The sequence below is a fragment of the Bufo gargarizans genome, chromosome 9, assembly GCF_014858855.1.
Source record: "Bufo gargarizans isolate SCDJY-AF-19 chromosome 9, ASM1485885v1, whole genome shotgun sequence".
NCBI classification, from domain to species: domain Eukaryota; kingdom Metazoa; phylum Chordata; class Amphibia; order Anura; family Bufonidae; genus Bufo; species Bufo gargarizans.
This window is the reverse complement of record NC_058088.1, coordinates 186,901,539-186,920,850: the sequence shown is the minus strand read 5'-3', so window position 1 is coordinate 186,920,850 and position 19,312 is coordinate 186,901,539. Positions and strand designations below refer to the sequence as shown.

At 43.2% G+C, this 19,312-nt stretch overlaps 1 protein-coding gene across 1 annotated transcript; it reads left to right on the top strand.

Annotated features, from left to right (window-relative positions):
• Positions 1-3,020: 3,020 nt before the first annotated feature.
• Positions 3,021-10,979, top strand: LOC122919326. The gene is made up of 3 exons (XM_044268283.1): positions 3,021-3,206; positions 7,620-8,206; positions 8,665-10,979. Exons 1-3 carry the CDS (start codon positions 3,036-3,038, stop codon positions 8,957-8,959), a joined length of 1,053 nt encoding a protein of 350 aa, XP_044124218.1. The 5' UTR covers positions 3,021-3,035; the 3' UTR covers positions 8,960-10,979.
• Positions 10,980-19,312: the final 8,333 nt, after the last annotated feature.

Here is a 19,312-nt window from a genome sequence, read left to right as displayed (position 1 = left end):
GTGAGAGGTCTGATCTCTGTATATTAGGAGGTCTGATCTCTGTATATTAGGAGGTCTGATCTCTGTATATTAGGAGGTGAGAGGTCTGATCTATGTATATTAGGAGGTGAGAGGTCTGATCTCTGTATATTAGGAGGTGAGAGGTCTGATCTCTGTATATTAGGAGGTGAGAGGTCTGATCTCTGTATATTAGGAGGTGAGAGGTCTGATCTCTGTATATTAGGAGGTGAGAGGTCTGATCTATGTATATTAGGAGGTGAGAGGTCTGATCTCTGTATATTAGGAGGTGAGAGGTCTGATCTCTGTATATTAGGAGGTCTGATCTCTGTATATTAGGAGGTGAGAGGTCTGATCTATGTATATTAGGAGGGGAGAGGTCTGATCTCTGTATATTAGGAGGTCTGATCTCTGTATATTAGGAGGTGAGAGGTCTGATCTCTGTATATTAGGAGGTGAGAGGTCTGATCTCTGTATATTAGGAGGTGAGAGGTCTGATCTCTGTATATTAGGAGGTGAGAGGTCTGATCTCTGTATATTAGGAGGTGAGAGGTCTGATCTCTGTATATTAGGAGGTGAGAGGTCTGATCTCTGTATATTAGGAGGGGAGAGGTCTGATCTCTGTATATTAGGAGGTGAGAGGTCTGATCTCTGTATATTAGGAGGGTGAGAGGTCTGATCTCTGTATATTAGGAGGTGAGAGGTCTGATCTCTGTATATTAGGAGGGGAGAGGTCTGATCTCTGTATATTAGGAGGAGGTGAGAGGTCTGATCTCTGTATATTAGGAGGTGAGAGGTCTGATCTCTGTATATTAGGAGGTGAGAGGTCTGATCTCTGTATATTAGGAGGTGAGAGGTCTGATCTCTGTATATTAGGAGGTCTGATCTCTGTATATTAGGAGGTGAGAGGTCTGATCTCTGTATATTAGGAGGTGAGAGGTCTGATCTCTGTATATTAGGAGGGGAGAGGACTGATCTCTGTATATTAGGAGGGGAGAGGTCTGATCTCTGTATATTAGGAGGTGAGAGGTCTGATCTCTGTATATTAGGAGGTGAGAGGTCTGATCTCTGTATATTAGGAGGTGAGAGGTCTGATCTCTGTATATTAGGAGGTGAGAGGTCTGATCTCTGTATATTAGGAGGTCTGATCTCTGTATATTAGGAGGGGAGAGGTCTGATCTCTGTATATTAGGAGGTGAGAGGTCTGATCTCTGTATATTAGGAGGTGAGAGGTCTGATCTCTGTATATTAGGAGGTGAGAGGTCTGATCTCTGTATATTAGGAGGTGAGAGGTCTGATCTCTGTATATTAGGAGGTCTGATCTCTGTATATTAGGAGGTGAGAGGTCTGATCTCTGTATATTAGGAGGTGAGAGGTCTGATCTCTGTATATTAGGAGGTGAGAGGTCTGATCTCTGTATATTAGGAGGTGAGAGGTCTGATCTCTGATATTAGGAGGTCTGATCTCTGTATATTAGGAGGGAGAGGTCTGATCTCTGTATATTAGGAGGGGAGAGGTCTGATCTCTGTATATTAGGAGGGGAGAGTCTGATCTCTGTATATTAGGAGGTGAGAGGTCTGATCTCTGTATATTAGGAGGTGAGAGGTCTGATCTCTGTATATTAGGAGGTCTGATCTCTGTATATTAGGAGGTGAGAGGTCTGATCTCTGTATATTAGGAGGTGAGAGGTCTGATCTCTGTATATTAGGAGGTCTGATCTCTGTATATTAGGAGGTGAGAGGTCTGATCTATGTATATTAGGAGGGGAGAGGTCTGATCTCTGTATATTAGGAGGGGAGAGGACTGATCTCTGTATATTAGGAGGGGAGGGGTCTGATCTCTGTATATTAGGAGGTGAGAGGTCTGATCTCTGTATATTAGGAGGTGAGAGGTCTGATCTCTGTATATTAGGAGGTGAGAGGTCTGATCTCTGTATATTAGGAGGGGAGAGGTCTGATCTCTGTATATTAGGAGGTGAGAGGTCTGATCTCTGTATATTAGGAGGTGAGAGGTCTGATCTCTGTATATTAGGAGGTGAGGGGTCTGATCTCTGTATATTAGGAGGTGAGAGGTCTGATCTCTGTATATTAGGAGGTGAGAGGTCTGATCTCTGTATATTAGGAGGTGAGAGGTCTGATCTCTGTATATTAGGAGGTCTGATCTCTGTATATTAGGAGGGGAGAGGTCTGATCTCTGTATATTAGGAGGTCTGATCTCTGTATATTAGGAGGTCTGATCTGTATATTAGGAGGTCTGATCTGTATATTAGGAGGTCTGATCTCTGTATATTAGGAGGTCTGATCTCTGTATATTAGGAGGTCTGATCTGTATATTAGGAGGTCTGATCTCTGTATATTAGGAGGTCTGATCTGTATATTAGGAGGTCTGATCTGTATATTAGGAGGTCTGATCTGTATATTAGGAGGTCTGATCTCTGTATATTAGGAGGTCTGATCTGTATATTAGGAGGTCTGATCTCTGTATATTAGGAGGTCTGATCTCTGTATATTAGGTGTGCACTCCTCCTCACCTGCACATTCTCTCTCTCGTGTCTCTGTATATTAGGAGGTGAGAGGTCTGATCTCTGTATATTAGGAGGTCTGATCTCTGTATATTAGGAGGGGAGAGGTCTGATCTGTATATTAGGAGGTCTGATCTCTGTATATTAGGAGGTCTGATCTCTGTATATTAGGAGGTCTGATCTCTGTATATTAGGAGGTCTGATCTGTATATTAGGAGGTCTGATCTCTGTATATTAGGAGGTCTGATCTCTGTATATTAGGAGGTCTGATCTCTGTATATTAGGAGGTCTGATCTGTATATTAGGAGGTCTGATCTGTATATTAGGAGGTCTGATCTGTATATTAGGAGGTCTGATCTCTGTATATTAGGTGTGCGCTCCTCCTCACTTTGCACACTCTCTCTCTCATGTCTCTGTATATTAGGTGTGCCCTCTGTGCTGTGTATAAGGAGCGGGTAGTCTGCTTGCGCACCCCACGGCGGCTGCGCACCCCTCCCCTCCCCTCCCTGGATGCAGCATGGGGGTGGTGCCGTCTCCCTCCTCCCGCTTTCTCTCTCAGATCCCGGGCTCTCCATCCAGCAGTAACAGCATTCTCATATCAGGGCAGCGTCTTTCTGTCAGGATGGGCCCCTGGATCCTGTTGGTGGCTGTCACTGTCTGTCTGTCTGTCCCAAGCGCTCTCAGTAAGGTGAGTGTCTCTTTTTATCTGGTCTTGTATCTCCTGGCTCTCTGTCCACCATCGTTCCTGCTCATCCTTCATCTCTTCTCCTCAGTTCCCAGAAGCATCCTTATCCCCTCCTCCACCCGACCCTCATCGTCCTCCATCTGCATTTGTCTTCGTCGTCGCTTCCCCGGCTCCCCGTGCGTCACCGATTCATTCTTCTCATGTTTTTCTCCTGAGTTCGAGGGGTTAAGTTATCCGTCATCATCTGATGGTCGTCATGTCTATGGTCTCCTGGAGACCATCGACAAGGTGTTGTGGGATCCTTCCCAACCTCCCTCCCTCTTGGATGATCTGAACCATAAGATCTTCTGGTGGTGAGAACATCCTTATGGCACATCTACGGTTTTCGATGTATCCGTGAGCCTCTGGGTCTCCGTCGCCATCCTCATCATGCGGAGACGTGGCCACCTGCATGATCCTCTGCTGTACAGATATCATCTAATAAGCCCCCTTCATGTGATTAGGAGACCCTGCCATATGACTCAGCCCTGCGTCTGTATATAGACTTTACTGTCCTCGGAGCGCGTACAGCGCCGGGTTACCTCATTATCCGTAATGACATTCTCTCCCGGGGCCGCTGCGATATTAGTCACAGATACAGATATGCCAAGGATTAGTGGGTGATTTGTGCTAATTACAGGATGCTGCCAATAACAGGACTGGTGATAGGCCAGAACCTGCAAATATAGTATAATACCGTACTGCGTACAGGTCGGTGTATAATACTGTAGGTCTGTACAGATTATACTGTATTGGACCAGATGAAACTATGTGTAGGAGCCTGAGAAAAATCTGTTTTTGTCTAGTGCTTTACTGTTCCTAAATAATACTGCCATACAGTACTTAGATAATAGTGCCTTAAAGTGTATAGTGCACAAATAATAGATCCTAAATAATATAACCATATAGTGCTTACATAATAGTGTGGTACAGTGTATAGTGCACAAATAATGTCACCATATCGTACTTACCTAATAGCGCCTTTAACGTGTATAGTGCACAAATAATAGAGGCTAAATAATATCACCATATAGTGCTTATATAATAGCGCCTTACAGTGTATAATACACAAATAATATCGCCATATAGTGCTTACATAATAGCGCCTTACAGTGTATAATACACAAATAATATCACCATATAGTACTTATATAATAGCGCCTTACAGTGTATAATACACAAATAATATCGCCATATAGTGCTTACATAATAGCGCCTTACAGTGTATAATACACAAATATCACCATACAGTACTTACATAATAGCGCCTTACAGTATATTGGAGCCTAAATAATATCACCATATAGTACTTATATAATAGCGCCTTACAGTGTATAGTGCACAAATAATATCACCATATAGTACTTATATAATAGCGCCTTACAGTGTATAATACACAAATAATATCGCCATATAGTGCTTACATAATAGCGCCTTACAGTGTATAATACACAAATATCACCATACAGTACTTACATAATAGCGCCTTACAGTATATTGGAGCCTAAATAATATCACCATATAGTACTTATATAATAGCGCCTTACAGTGTATAGTGCACAAATAATATCACCATATAGTGCTTATATAATAGCGCCTTACAGTGTATAATACACAAATAATATCGCCATATAGTGCTTACATAATAGCGCCTTACAGTGTATAATACACAAATATCACCATACAGTACTTACATAATAGCGCCTTACAGTATATTGGAGCCTAAATAATATCACCATATAGTACTTATATAATAGCGCCTTACAGTGTATAGTGCACAAATAATATCACCATATAGTACTTATATAATAGCGCCTTACAGTGTATAATACACAAATAATATCGCCATATAGTGCTTACATAATAGCGCCTTACAGTGTATAATACACAAATATCACCATACAGTACTTACATAATAGCGCCTTACAGTATATTGGAGCCTAAATAATATCACCATATAGTACTTATATAATAGCGCCTTACAGTGTATAGTGCACAAATAATATCACCATATAGTGCTTATATAATAGCGCCTTACAGTGTATAATACACAAATAATATCGCCATATAGTGCTTACATAATAGCGCCTTACAGTGTATAATACACAAATAATATCACCATATAGTACTTATATAATAGCGCCTTACAGTGTATAATACACAAATAATATCGCCATATAGTGCTTACATAATAGCGCCTTACAGTGTATAATACACAAATATCACCATACAGTACTTACATAATAGCGCCTTACAGTATATTGGAGCCTAAATAATATCACCATATAGTACTTACATAATAGCGCCTTACAGTGTATAATACACAAATAATATCACCATATAGTACTTATATAATAGCGCCTTACAGTGTATAATACACAAATAATATCACCATATAGTGCTTACATAATAGCGCCTTACAGTGTATAATACACAAATAATATCACAATACAGTACTTACATAATAGCGCCTTACAGTGTATAATACACAAATAATATCACAATACAGTACTTACATAATAGCGCCTTACAGTGTATAGTGCACAAATAATATCACCATATAGTGCTTACATAATAGCGCCTTACAGTATATTGGAGCCTAAATAATATCACCATATAGTACTTATATAATAGCGCCTTACAGTGTATAATACACAAATAATATCACCATACAGTACTTACATAATAGCGCCTTACAGTGTATAATACACAAATAATATCACAATACAGTACTTACATAATAGCGCCTTACAGTGTATAATACACAAATAATATCACAATACAGTACTTACATAATAGCGCCTTACAGTGTATAGTGCACAAATAATATCACCATATAGTGCTTACATAATAGCGCCTTACAGTATATTGGAGCCTAAATAATATCACCATATAGTACTTATATAATAGTGCCTTACAGTGTATAATACACACATAATATCGCCATATAGTACTTATATAATAGCGCCTTACAGTGTATAGTGCACAAATAATATCACAATACAGTACTTACATAATAGCGCCTTACAGTGTATAGTGCACAAATAATATCACCATATAGTACTTACATAATAGCGCCTTACAGTATATTGGAGCCTAAATAATATCACCATATAGTACTTATATAATAATGCTTTACAATGTATAGTGCACAAATAATAGAGCTAAAATGACATCACCATACGGTACTTATATAATAGCACCTTACCGTGTATAATACACAAATAATAGAGACTAAATAATATCACCATATGGTACTTACATAATAGGGTCTTACAGTGGTCATATAATAGTATTATATAGTTCAAAAAGTGTAGAGCCTAAACAATATCACCAAACTGTACTTACATAATAGCGCCTTACAATGTCAATATAATAGCGTTATATATAATTCATAAATAAAATCATACGGTACTTACATAATAGTGCCTTACAGCGTTCATATAATGTTGTTATATATTGTAGAAATAATACCACCACATAAAGCCTAAATGATGCTGCTTGCATAATAGTGCCATACCATATCCACATAGTTGTATTACATAGTGCAAAAATAATGTCACTGCATAGAGGCTAAATGATACCGCCACACAGTGGTTACATAATAGTGCCCTATATGTTATATAGCGCAGAAATAATACCATTACGTACAGCCTAAATAATTCCAGCGTACAGTGCTTAAATAATAGTGCTATATAGTGTCCACAAAAATACCACCTAGTACACACATAACACTGCCATATAGTATCATACAGTGTCTATATTAGTACCATGTAGTGTCTAAATTATACTAATATATACTAATACTATTATAATAATATAGTGCCAATTATCACCAGACAGTAGCACACCGTGCTTACCTGAGTGTTATACAGTGTCCACATTAGTACCATATAGTGCCTGAATTATACCGCCATGTAGTGTCCAAATAATACCACCATAAAGTAATATCACAGTACTATATGTTCATTTCACATTGAGGAACTCGGGCAGGTGATGGAGGGTCAGGACAGGGTGGTGGAGACCCTTGAGTGGGAGTCATCTGGACATGAGACCTACCCTTTGCCAATGGTGAAGTTGTTCGCATATAAGGCAAGCTCCTGAGGGTGCCCATCGTGAGAGCCCATCTTCATTTGGCTAAGGGTCCCTCTCTCCTTAGTGCATGGTCTAGGGATGATTTATTGTTGTCCATTTCTTCTTCGGACCAGTAACCTGAGGCCTGTTTTCCGTCAGTGTTTCATAATTGTTATAATGCCCTTGGATGCTGAAGGCTAAACAGATTTCTATTGATTCTAAGATGGAATATCTGAGGGCCTGGTAGACAGAGAAATCCACTTACAGCTCTCTCCTTTTTTACTCTTCTGCTTCCACCTCCAGCCTCTGGGTGTGTTGACCCATGATGACCTTGAAGCTGCTCGAAGGGTCAGAAGAAGCCTACCTTATGAGGCCGACATGATGTCCTACATGCCCTCAGAACCTGTCCATAAAGAGCCTTCATACTTTGACCTAATTCAAGCAATGCTTGCAAATTTGCCTGCCTACCCTAAAGAAGAAAATCTTGGCCGTGCTTTGGTGAGGATGGGTAACCCTCAAAGAGTTGAACCTACTCGCAATAGTCCATCTCTCCAACAGCTGGTAGAAGAAAGCCAGAGAAGAGATAAGGAGACCATGTATCGGGCAATACTTCTGCACTTGCGGAACCAATTCAAACAGGGTAAGGAGTATGTTGACCAAATTCAGGGTTTTCCAGGTCCTGTCCAATCAGACATATCAGACTACCCGAGGGCGTACCAAGAGTACGAGGATACAGGGGTGATGGTGGTGCCCAAAATAAGGAGACCCTACAAATCATATGACCAGTTGATGCAAGAATTGGAAAGTCATATCAGGCAGAATCGGGCTTTACACCTTCAGCCAGAGGAGACCAACGAGGATGGATATCCCATGGACGAGGAGATGTTAAGGTAGGAGAAAATATACAAAACACCAGTACTATCTGACTGGTAGTCACGGGCAAGGCCAGGGGTGGAATGACAGTGCCTTGGGATACCAGAATGAAACTGATGATGTCACTGAATGGGGCGGTGATGTCACTTAAAAGCTCAGTGGAGAGCAATATAAGCCAGGCTCCTGGAAAGTTCAGGCGGGATGGAATGTGGGTCCTCTCAGTCCTGTTTTGCTATTTTAAATCTTATTGCAGTACCTGCGGTACTTTTCACCACAATCGGCTGCGAATATTTCCACATAGATATCAATGCAACAGCGCCCCCAGCTCTGTAACCATGTCCAACCATCTCATTCTATTTGGGAGGGCAGGGGCAACTTTTAAAGAGAGGGACATTAGAGCCAGATAGCAGAGTCCCCGAGCAGCGCAGAATATTTATGCATTGATTATGTGATATTATGTCCAATGCCTTTTTAGGTACCTTGTAACTCGCGTCCTTTCTGAGATGAATGACGCCGAAGTGTCTCAGCGCCTGGCGGCAAGTCCCCCCCGACGCATGCGACGCTCGTTAGAAGACGACCATGATGAAGACCCCCCTGCCAACCTGCTGCGTGTCAAACGTCTGGACATTGATAACGTGGTCCCCGACTACAACTCCAATGGGCTGCTCCACAGGAAGCGGATGGACGGCGACCTCGATGTTCAGAGCCGACCCCAACACTTTACCGATCAAAGGGTCACAGAGCAACTGCTGAAGTATTTCCCTGAGTAACTGTCCACATAACCGTCCACGACATTCTCATACAACACGTAGCTTCCTCATGTGACACCACACACATACATGATGTATCTGTCCATCCGGCCATGTGAAACCTGTCGGTCGGACGCTGTGACCTTCTCCCATGATGGTTTCCAAAGTTTTAGTATGTGTACGCCCAGCATCACCTTACTATACGCCAAATTTTGGGGGCATAATAATACGGTCAATATCCGAAAATCCAATTGCCCGGTTGATGACGTGTTGGCCAACGTCCTTCACAAAGCCCTTGCCAATATGGCCGACTCCAGGTGCATTCCTGGAGGTCACCCTTGCCCCACCTGATGACCACCATGGGGTCACAGCCTGTCCACTGTACAGTTCTGCGCCTGTCAACCACACAGCATAGACCGTGCCGAATGTATGACACCTTCCCCCACCCAATAAAGACAGCATAAATACTTGTCACCCTCGCGTGGGCCATCTATCCCGCACGACCACCACAATGGCGGAAGTGTGAGCCACCACCTTGAATCTGTGTGAACAAGAGAAAACCCCCACCATATTCGTATTCAATGTCAGTCATTTCCATTTGGTCCTAACCAAAAACCAAATAAGGATGGATAGACCACATGCTCAAGAAACCTATGCTGTCCTAAAGGACATCTCCACTTTAGAAGTTCTGTCCATAAAATATTGTCTGTGGGAGCCTTTTGAACATAGAGTAGGGCGACGGTAGGAAATTTAAAAGGGGTTGTCTAGTAACTAGTGGAGATCCAGAAGCTGGGACAAAAGGGAAAGAGACACTGGGCAAAAGAGTGTGGCCTCAGAAGGATCAGGGGACCTGGTCATAGACATCAGATTTCTGTTGATGGATCCAGCTAAGATTTGCAGGATCCACCAAAGATCTGATGTCTATAAAGACTGAACAGAGAGATAAGCAGCACCATATCTGTTGCTGGTAGCATTCTTACTTTCCTGGACGTCCTACGGCAGCACAGTCACAAATGGGTTAATCAATCAATCAGTCACCATGGACTCTATAAAGCGGAGCAGGAGGAAGGAGCCGGAGTATTTTATTTCTCTCTAGGTCACTTCTTTGTAGGTCCCATTTGTGTTTGTGCTGCCATAGGACGTCCAGGAAAATCTAAATGTATTTACCTGAAATTTTCATTTCCTGTAGTCCGCAGGCGGCCCAACTTTCCCTCCCTTTAATAAGTTTAATATTGCTTTATAAAAATACACCGGCTCAGCTTTATAGGGTCCATGGTGATTGATTGATCTGTCTCTATCTAGTTGTACCTGGGGAGGGGGGTTCAACCCATTCGTGACTGTGCTGCCTATGGACTACAGGAAATTAAAATTTCAGGTAAATACATTTTTTGTTATTCCAAGCGTGGGAATATCTAATAATGCAATCCCCTAACGTTTTATGGAAAGTTTCCAGAAGTGGAGTTGCCCTTTAAATTGATGAGTGTTACATCCAATCAACTTTTCTGTTCCAGAGAAGAAGAATGTAAGAAACCAATGAAATTTTTGCACCTTAACATAATAACTGACGCATATCAAAACCTAATTCAATCTCCCAAAAGCTTTGACCCGCCACACACACATTTGTCCTTATAGTACCAGCATAACATGGGCCTTATGTATCAAAACCACTTCTAGGGAAGTTTTGTCCCTTGGTTTCCATAGGAACCAATCAGAACTCAGCTTTCATGTTGCAAACTGCACTGAAGAAATGAAACAAGGACTCTGATTAGTCGCTGTGGACAACATGGACCCTTGTGATACATGAGGCCTCGGGGATGCTCTGCCTCCCATTTACACAGCACCGGTCCATATCCTACCTATACATATACGATCCCGCCGTGTCCCCGTCCATTGTCGCCTTGCTCTCTGTCCTGAATTTTAATGTGCGTTATTTTTCTATCCTCGCTTGTGGCATAGATGTGCACTGAACAGTAAAGAGATGTCACTTATTGTATATTGCTCTGCAGGTAAATAAAATGGTGTATACATGTCTGGCCCTTCATCCCGTGTGACTGTATTAACATGTTTATATCATGCTCCATACATCGGGGGGGGGGGGGATTTCTATAAGCAGGTTATACCAGATGCTCCATATCACTATATACAAGAAGATGTTATACGGTATAACACTGATGATGTGGGTATCTCCTGTATATAATTATATATATACAGTACAGACCAGAAGTTTGGACACACCTTCTCATTCAAAGAGTTTTCTTTATTTTCATGACTATGACAATTGTAGATTCACACTGAAGGCATCAAAACTATGAATTAACACATGTGGAATTATATACATAACAAAAAAGTGTGAAACAACTGAAAATATGTCATATTCTAGGTTCTTCAAAGTAGCCACCTTTTGCTTTGATTACTGCTTTGCACACTCTTGGCATTCTCTTGATGAGCTACAAGAGGTAGTCACCTGAAATGGTCTTCACTTCACAGGTGTGCCCTGTCAGGTTTAATAAGTGGGATTTCTTGCCTTATAAATGGGGTTGGGACCATCAGTTGGGTTGTGGAGAAGTCAGGTGGATACACAGCTGATAGTCCTACTGAATAGACTGTTAGAATTTGTATTATGGCAAGAAAAAAGCAGCTAAGTAAAGAAAAACGAGTGGCCATCATTACTTTAGGAAATGAAGGTCAGTCAGTCCGAAAAATTGGGAAAACTTTGAAAGTGTCCCCAAGTGCAGTCACAAAAACCATCAAGCGCTACAAAGAAACTGGCTCACATGCGGACCTCCCCAGGAAAGGAAGACCAAGAGTCACCTCTGCTGCGGAGGATAAGTTCATCCGAGTCACCAGCCTCAGAAATCGCAGGTTAACAGCAGCTCAGATTAGAGACCAGGTCAATGCCACCCAGAGTTCTAGCAGCAGACACATCTCTAGAACAACTGCTAAGAGGAGACTGTGTGAATCAGGCCTTCATGGTAGAAGATCTGCTAGGAAACCACTGCTAAGGACAGGCAACAAGCAGAAGAGACTTGTTTGGGCTAAAGAACACAAGGAATGGACATTAGACCAGTGGAAATCTGTGCTTTGGTCTGATGAGTCCAAATTTGAGATCTTTGGTTCCAACCACCGTGTCTTTGTGCGACGCAGGAAAGGTGAACGGATGGACTCTACATGCCTGGTTCCCACCGTGAAGCATGGAGGAGGAGGTGTGATGGTGTGGGGGGGCTTTGCTAGTGACACTGTTGGGGATTTATTCAAAATTGAAGGCATACTGAACCAGCATGGCTACCACAGCATCTTGCAGCGGCATGCTATTCCATCCGGTTTGCGTTTAGTTGGACCATCATTTATTTTTCAACAGGACAATGACCCCAAACACACCTCCAGGCTGCGTAAGGGCTATTTGACCATGAAGGAGAGTGATGGGGTGCTGCGCCAGATGACCTTTGAATGAGAAGGTGTGTCCAAACTTTTGGTCTGTACTGTATATAATTATATATGTACAGCTGGTATAAGTTATACATCTTCTTGTATATACAGGGAGTGCAGAATTATTAGGCAAGTTGTATTTTTGAGGATTAATTTTATTATTGAACAACAACCATGTTCTCAATGAACCCAAAAACTCATTAATATCAAAGCTGAATATTTTTGGAAGTAGTTTTTAGTTTGTTTTTAGTTTTAGCTATTTTAGGGGGATATCTGTGTGTGCAGGTGACTATTACTGTGCATAATTATTAGGCAACTTAACAAAAAACAAATATATACCCATTTCAATTATTTATTTTTACCAGTGAAACCAATATAACATCTCAACATTCACAAATATACATTTCTGACATTCAAAAACAAAACAAAAACAAATCAGTGACCAATATAGCCACCTTTCTTTGCAAGGACACTCAAAAGCCGCCATCCATGGATTCTGTCAGTGTTTTGATCTGTTCACCATCAACATTGCGTGCAGCAGCAACCACAGCCTCCCAGACACTGTTCAGAGAGGTGTACTGTTTTCCCTCCTTGTAAATCTCACATTTGATGATGGACCACAGGTTCTCAATGGGGTTCAGATCAGGTGAACAAGGAGGCCATGTCATTAGATTTTCTTCTTTTATACCCTTTCTTGCCAGCCACGCTGTGGAGTACTTGGACGCGTGTGATGGAGCATTGTCCTGCATGAAAATCATGTTTTTCTTACCTTGCAGACTTCTTCCTGTACCACTGCTTGAAGAAGGTGTCTTCCAGAAACTGGCAGTAGGACTGGGAGTTGAGCTTGACTCCATCCTCAACCCAAAAAGGCCCCACAAGCTCATCTTTTATGATACCAGCCCAAACCAGTACTCCACCTCCACCTTGCTGGCGTCTGAGTCGGTCTGGAGCTCTTTGCCCTTTACCAATCCAGCCACGGGCCCATCCATCTGGCCCATCAAGACTCACTCTCATTTCATCAGTCCATAGAACCTTAGAAAAATCAGTCTTGAGATATTTCTTGGCCCAGTCTTGACGTTTCAGCTTGTGTGTCTTGTTCAGTGGTGGTCGTCTTTCAGCCTTTCTTACCTTGGCCATGTCTCTGAGTATTGCACACCTTGTGCTTTTGGGCACTCCAGTGATGTTGCAGCTCTGAAATATGGGCAAACTGGTGGCAAGTGGCATCTTGGCAGCTGCACGCTTGACTTTTCTCAGTTCATGGGCAGTTATTTTGCGCCTTGGTTTTTCCACACGCTTCTTGCGACCCTGTTGACTATTTTGAATGAAACGCTTGATTGTTCGATGATCGCGCTTCAGAAGCTTTGCAATTTTAAGAGTGCTGCATCCCTCTGCAAGATATCTCACTATTTTTGACTTTTCTGAGCCTGTCAAGTCCTTCTTTTGACCCATTTTGCCAAAGGAAAGGAAGTTGCCTAATAATTATGCACACCTGATATAGGGTGTTGATGTCATTAGACCACACCCCTTCTCATTACAGAGATGCACATCACCTAATATGCTTAATTGGTAGTAGGCTTTCGAGCCTATACAGCTTGGAGTAAGACAACATGCATAAAGAGGATGATGTGGTCAAAATACTCATTTGCCTAATAATTCTGCACGTAGTGTAGTGATATGGAGCATGCTGGTATATAATATACCAGAAGATGTAACATAGTAACATAGTACATAAGGCCGAAAAAAGACATTTGTCCATCCAGTTCGGCCTGTTATCCTGCAAGTTGGTCCAGAGGAAGGAGATGCCCATGTTATACCAGCATGGTCCATATCACTATATACAATGAGATGTATAATACACCAGCTGTACATATATAATATATACAGGAGATGCCCAGGTTATACCAGCATGCTCCATATCACTATATACAAGAAGATGTATAACTTATGCTGTACATATATAATTATATACAGGAGATACCCAGGTTATACCAGCTGTACATATATAATTATATACAGGAGATACCCAGGTTATACAAGCTGTACATATATAATTATATACAGGAGATACCCAGGTTATACCAGCTGTACATATATAATTATATACAGGAGGTGCCCAGGTTATACCAGCACGGTCCATATCACTATATACAAGAAGATATATAACTTATACCAGCTGTACATATATAATTATATACAGGAGATGCCCAGGTTATACCAGCTGTACATATATAATTATATACAGGAGATGCCCAGGTTATACCAGCTGTACATATATAATTATATACAGGAGATACCCAGGTTATACCAGCTGTACATATATAATTATATACAGGAGATGCCCAGGTTATACCAGATGTACATATATAATTATATACAGGAGATGCCCAGGTTATACCAGCACGGTCCATATCACTATATACAAGAAGATATATAACTTATACCAGCTGTACATATATAATTATATACAGGAGATACCCAGGTTATACAAGCTGTACATACCGTATTTTTCGCCGTATAAGACGCACCGGCGTATAAGACGCACCTAGGTTTTTGGGGAGGAAAATAAGAAAAAAAATATTTTTAACCAAAAGGTGTGCTGTGGGTTTGGAACTAGGTGGTCTGTGGATGGCACTATTACTGGGGATCTGTGGATGACGGACACTGTTATGGGGGGATCTGTGGATGACGGACACTGTTATGGGGGGATCTGTGGATGACGGACACTGTTATGGGGGGATCTGTGGATGACGGACACTGTTATGGGGGGATCTGTGGATGACGGACACTGTTATGGGGGGATCTGTGGATGACGGACACTGTTATGGGGGGATCTGTGAATGACGGACACTGTTATGGGGGGATCTGTGAATGACGGACACTGTTATGGGGGGATCTGTGGATGACGGACACTGTTATGGGGGGATCTGTGGATGACGGACACTGTTATGGGGGAACTGTGGATGACAGACACTGTTATGGGGGGATCTGTGGCTGGCACTGTTACAGGGGGGGGATCTGTGGATGGCACTGTTATACATGTGTCATCCACAGACCCTCCCAGCCCATAACTGTGCCATCCACAGATCCCCCGCCGCTCCAGTATACTAATATAATATGTCTGATTTAATTAATGGTTATTAAATATGCATCTTTATTCCTAATAGTACCTTAAATCCTAAGCGCTTCAGTACAATGCCGGCAGGCCGGGCAGCCGGCGCGGCGCGTCACTCACTGACGTCACTTGCCTGCGCCGCCTGCTTCATTCATAAAGTAGGCGGCGCAGGCACGTGACATCAGGGAGTGACGCTGCCGCCCGCCCGGCCTGCATTGTACGGATGCGCTTAGGATTTAAGGTACTATTAGGCATAAAGGGGCATATTTAATAACCATTAATTGAATATGACATATTTTATTAGTACACCGGAGCGGTGGGGCGGGCCTTTAGTACAGTGACTGCACCGCCCCGCCGCTATTGCCGGCCCCAGCTCCTCCTCCCAGTCCCTCCCAGAGTCCCCGCTCGCTTTACATCGCTGCCAGCGATGTAAAACTGACTGCATTCGCCGTATAAGACGCAGGGGCATTTTCCCCCCATTTTGGGGGAAGAAAAAGTGCGTCTTATACGGCGAAAAATACGGTATATAATTATATACAGGAGATACCCAGGTTATACCAGCTGTACATATATAATTATATACAGGAGGTGCCCAGGTTATACCAGCACGGTCCATATCACTATATACAAGAAGATATATAACTTATACCAGCTGTACATATATAATTATATACAGGAGATGCCCAGGTTATACCAGCTGTACATGTATAATTATTTCCCCCACTGTATATACAGGAGATACCCAGGTTATACCAGCATGGTCCATAACTGTATATGCAAGAAGATGCATCTTCTTGTAGTTACCATAGTGATATGAAGCATGCTGGTATAACCTGGGCATCTCCTGTATATAATTATATATGTGCAGCCGGTATAACCTGGGCATCTCCTGTATATAATTATATATGTGCAGCCGGTATAACCTGGGTATCTCCTGTATATAATTATATATGTACAGCTGGTATAACCTGGGTATCTCCTGTATATAATTATATATGTACAGCTGGTATAACCTGGGCATCTCCTGTATATAATTATATATGTACAGCGGGTATAAGATATAAATCTTGTGGTATTTTATATTATAGACCAGAAGATGTATAACTTATACCAGCTGCTGATATATAATAATATACAGAAGATACCAAGCAGACCAGAATGGTATAAAATAAGGTAATAACATTAGTAGTAACTTGACAGTACCTGGGCTGGGTCGTGGGCACTGGTGGGCACTGAGCCTAGTGGCTGGCAAACTGAAAAAGCCACTAATCACCTTGGAAAGAAGTGGCTAGCAGTCGCGGACAGTGTGGCAAGTTGGCAACTGGCATATAAAGACAACAAGCCTGCTCTGGCCTGGCTGGCTGTGGGCTCAGTGGGGCTGAATAGATGTGACGGCCGGCTGAGGGTGGCTGCTGGCTGCCTCTGGCTTTTTCTGGGCACTTCACTAAGGTAAGGCAGGCACGGCACAACTCTGCACGGTCCGCACTCCTCAGAGTCTGTTCCCTTCAGTTCCTTCCCGCGCCACCGCCTGCACAAACCAGACTTGACCGGTGAGAGATGCGGGCAGAGCTGGCGTGTGACGTCACAGCGGCAGCGTGCGAGTGTGTGACCCGGTCTGAACAGGCCTGCCAATTGGTTGGGGAATCTGGGGATACTTAAAGTAACCAGCTGAGCGCCACACCGTCCTGGCTTCTGGCCATCCGTCCTGGTCTTGCGCCGGATAGAGGACCAGGAGTCTAAAGACCGGACTGTCCGGAGGAAAGCCAGACGTCTGGCCACCCTACCTGTGGCTGTTATAGGGAAAGAGCTACAGCAGAAAGAACACACCCCCTGAGCTGTGATAGGGAGAGAGCTGCAGCAGAAAAAGGAAATGCCCCCTGGGAAAGGACACGCCCCTGAGCTGTGATAGGGAGAGAGCTGCAGCGGAAAAAGGAAATGCCCCCCTGGGAAAGGACACGCCCCTGAGCTGTGATAGGGAGAGAGCTGCAGCAGGAAAAAGGAAATGCCCCCTGGGAAAGGACACGCCCCTGAGCTGTGATAGGGAGAGAGCTGCAGCGGAAAAAGGAAATGCCCCCTGGGAAAGGACACGCCCCTGAGCTGTGATAGGGAGAGAGCTGCAGCAGGAAAAAGGAAATGCCCCCTGGGAAAGGACACGCCCCTGGGCTGTGATAGGGAGAGAGCTGCAGCAGGAAAAAGGAAATGCCCCCTGGGAAAGGACACGCCCCTGAGCTGTGATAGGGAGAGAGCTGCAGCAGGAAAAAGGAAATGCCCCCTGGGAAAGGACACGCCCCTGAGCTGTGATATGGAGAGAGCTGCAGCAGGAAAAAGGAAATGCCCCCTGGGAAAGGACACGCCCCTGAGCTACCTAAAATAAATCTAGAAGAGCAATTGGAGCAATGAATGGGGAGATCTCTGGATCCATGTGAGGTACAGGGCTGGTTCTAGCTTTCTTAGAAAGGGAATGCTATGTACTATATGATATCTGATCTTAATTTTTTACATTATATATATATAGACCCCAAAACAGATGCAGACTCCAAAATAATACAGACACCAAAGCCCTTTAAAGAAAAATAGTCCCAGAGACCAGACCCCCTAGTAAGAGACCCCAGACTAAATCACCTATACTAATACAGATCCCAAACAAGAAGCCTGAAAGTAATACAGACCATAAAAACCACCCTAAATAAATATAGACCTCAGACAAGACCCCTTAAATAAATACAGATCCCAAACCAGAGGCCTAAAAGTAATATAGACCTCAGATAAGACCCCTACACTAATATAAACCCCAGACCAGACCCTTAAAGGGGTTGTCCGGGTTCAGAGCTGAACCCGGACATGCCCTTATTTTCACCCCGGCAGCCCTCCTGAGCCTGGCATCGGAGCATCTCATGCTCCGATGCGCTCCCTTGCCCTCCGCTAGATCGCGCAGGGCACAGACTCTTGTGTTTACAATAACACACTGCCGGGCGGTAACTTCCGCCCAGCAGTGTGTTCGGTGACGTCACCGGCTCTGAGGGGCGGGCTTTAGCTCTGCCCTAGCCGTTTTACTGGCTAGGGCAGAGCCAAATCCCGCCCATCAGTGCCGGTGACATCACCGGGGTTCCTGTCAGCCCCATAGAGAGCCCGGTACGTCACCGGAACTCAGAAAAATGCCTTTGCCCTGCGCGATTTAGCGCAGGGCAAAGGAGAGCATCGGAGCATGAACTGCTCCGATGCTCATGTCAGGGGGGCTGCCGGGGTGAAAATGGAGGGATGTCCAGGTTCAGCTCTGAACCTGGACAACCCCTTTAAATAAATACAGGTCCAAAACCAGAAGCATTAAAGTAATACAGACCTAAGACCACCCTCAATAAGATAAAACCCCTAAACTAATATAAACCCCAGACCAGACCCCTAAATAAACAGACCCCAGACCAGACTCCCTAAGTAAATAGAGATTGCAGCTCAAACCCCCTAAACATTTGATGTCCCCAGACCAGACCCTCTTAACTAATACAGACCCCCAGACCAGACCTTTATTTAGATAAGACCCCTATACTAATATAAACCCCAGACCAGACCCCAAATAAATACAGATCCCAAGCCAGAAGCCTCAAAGTAATACAAGACCCCCTTTATTTGTCTATGGGGCCCTTCAGTGGTTTGGAATGGGTGTACGTCAGTATCTTCTTCCTGTGTAGAATGAAGACGAAGCTTAACATTTCAGCCATTTTGAATGTATGCGCTGTTTTGTGAATGTGAATGAATCAAAACCGATGACACCTCAGAAACAATCATTTTTATTATTACAGAATAAAACATTTTGTCCTAATGACAATTAACGTGCAAAA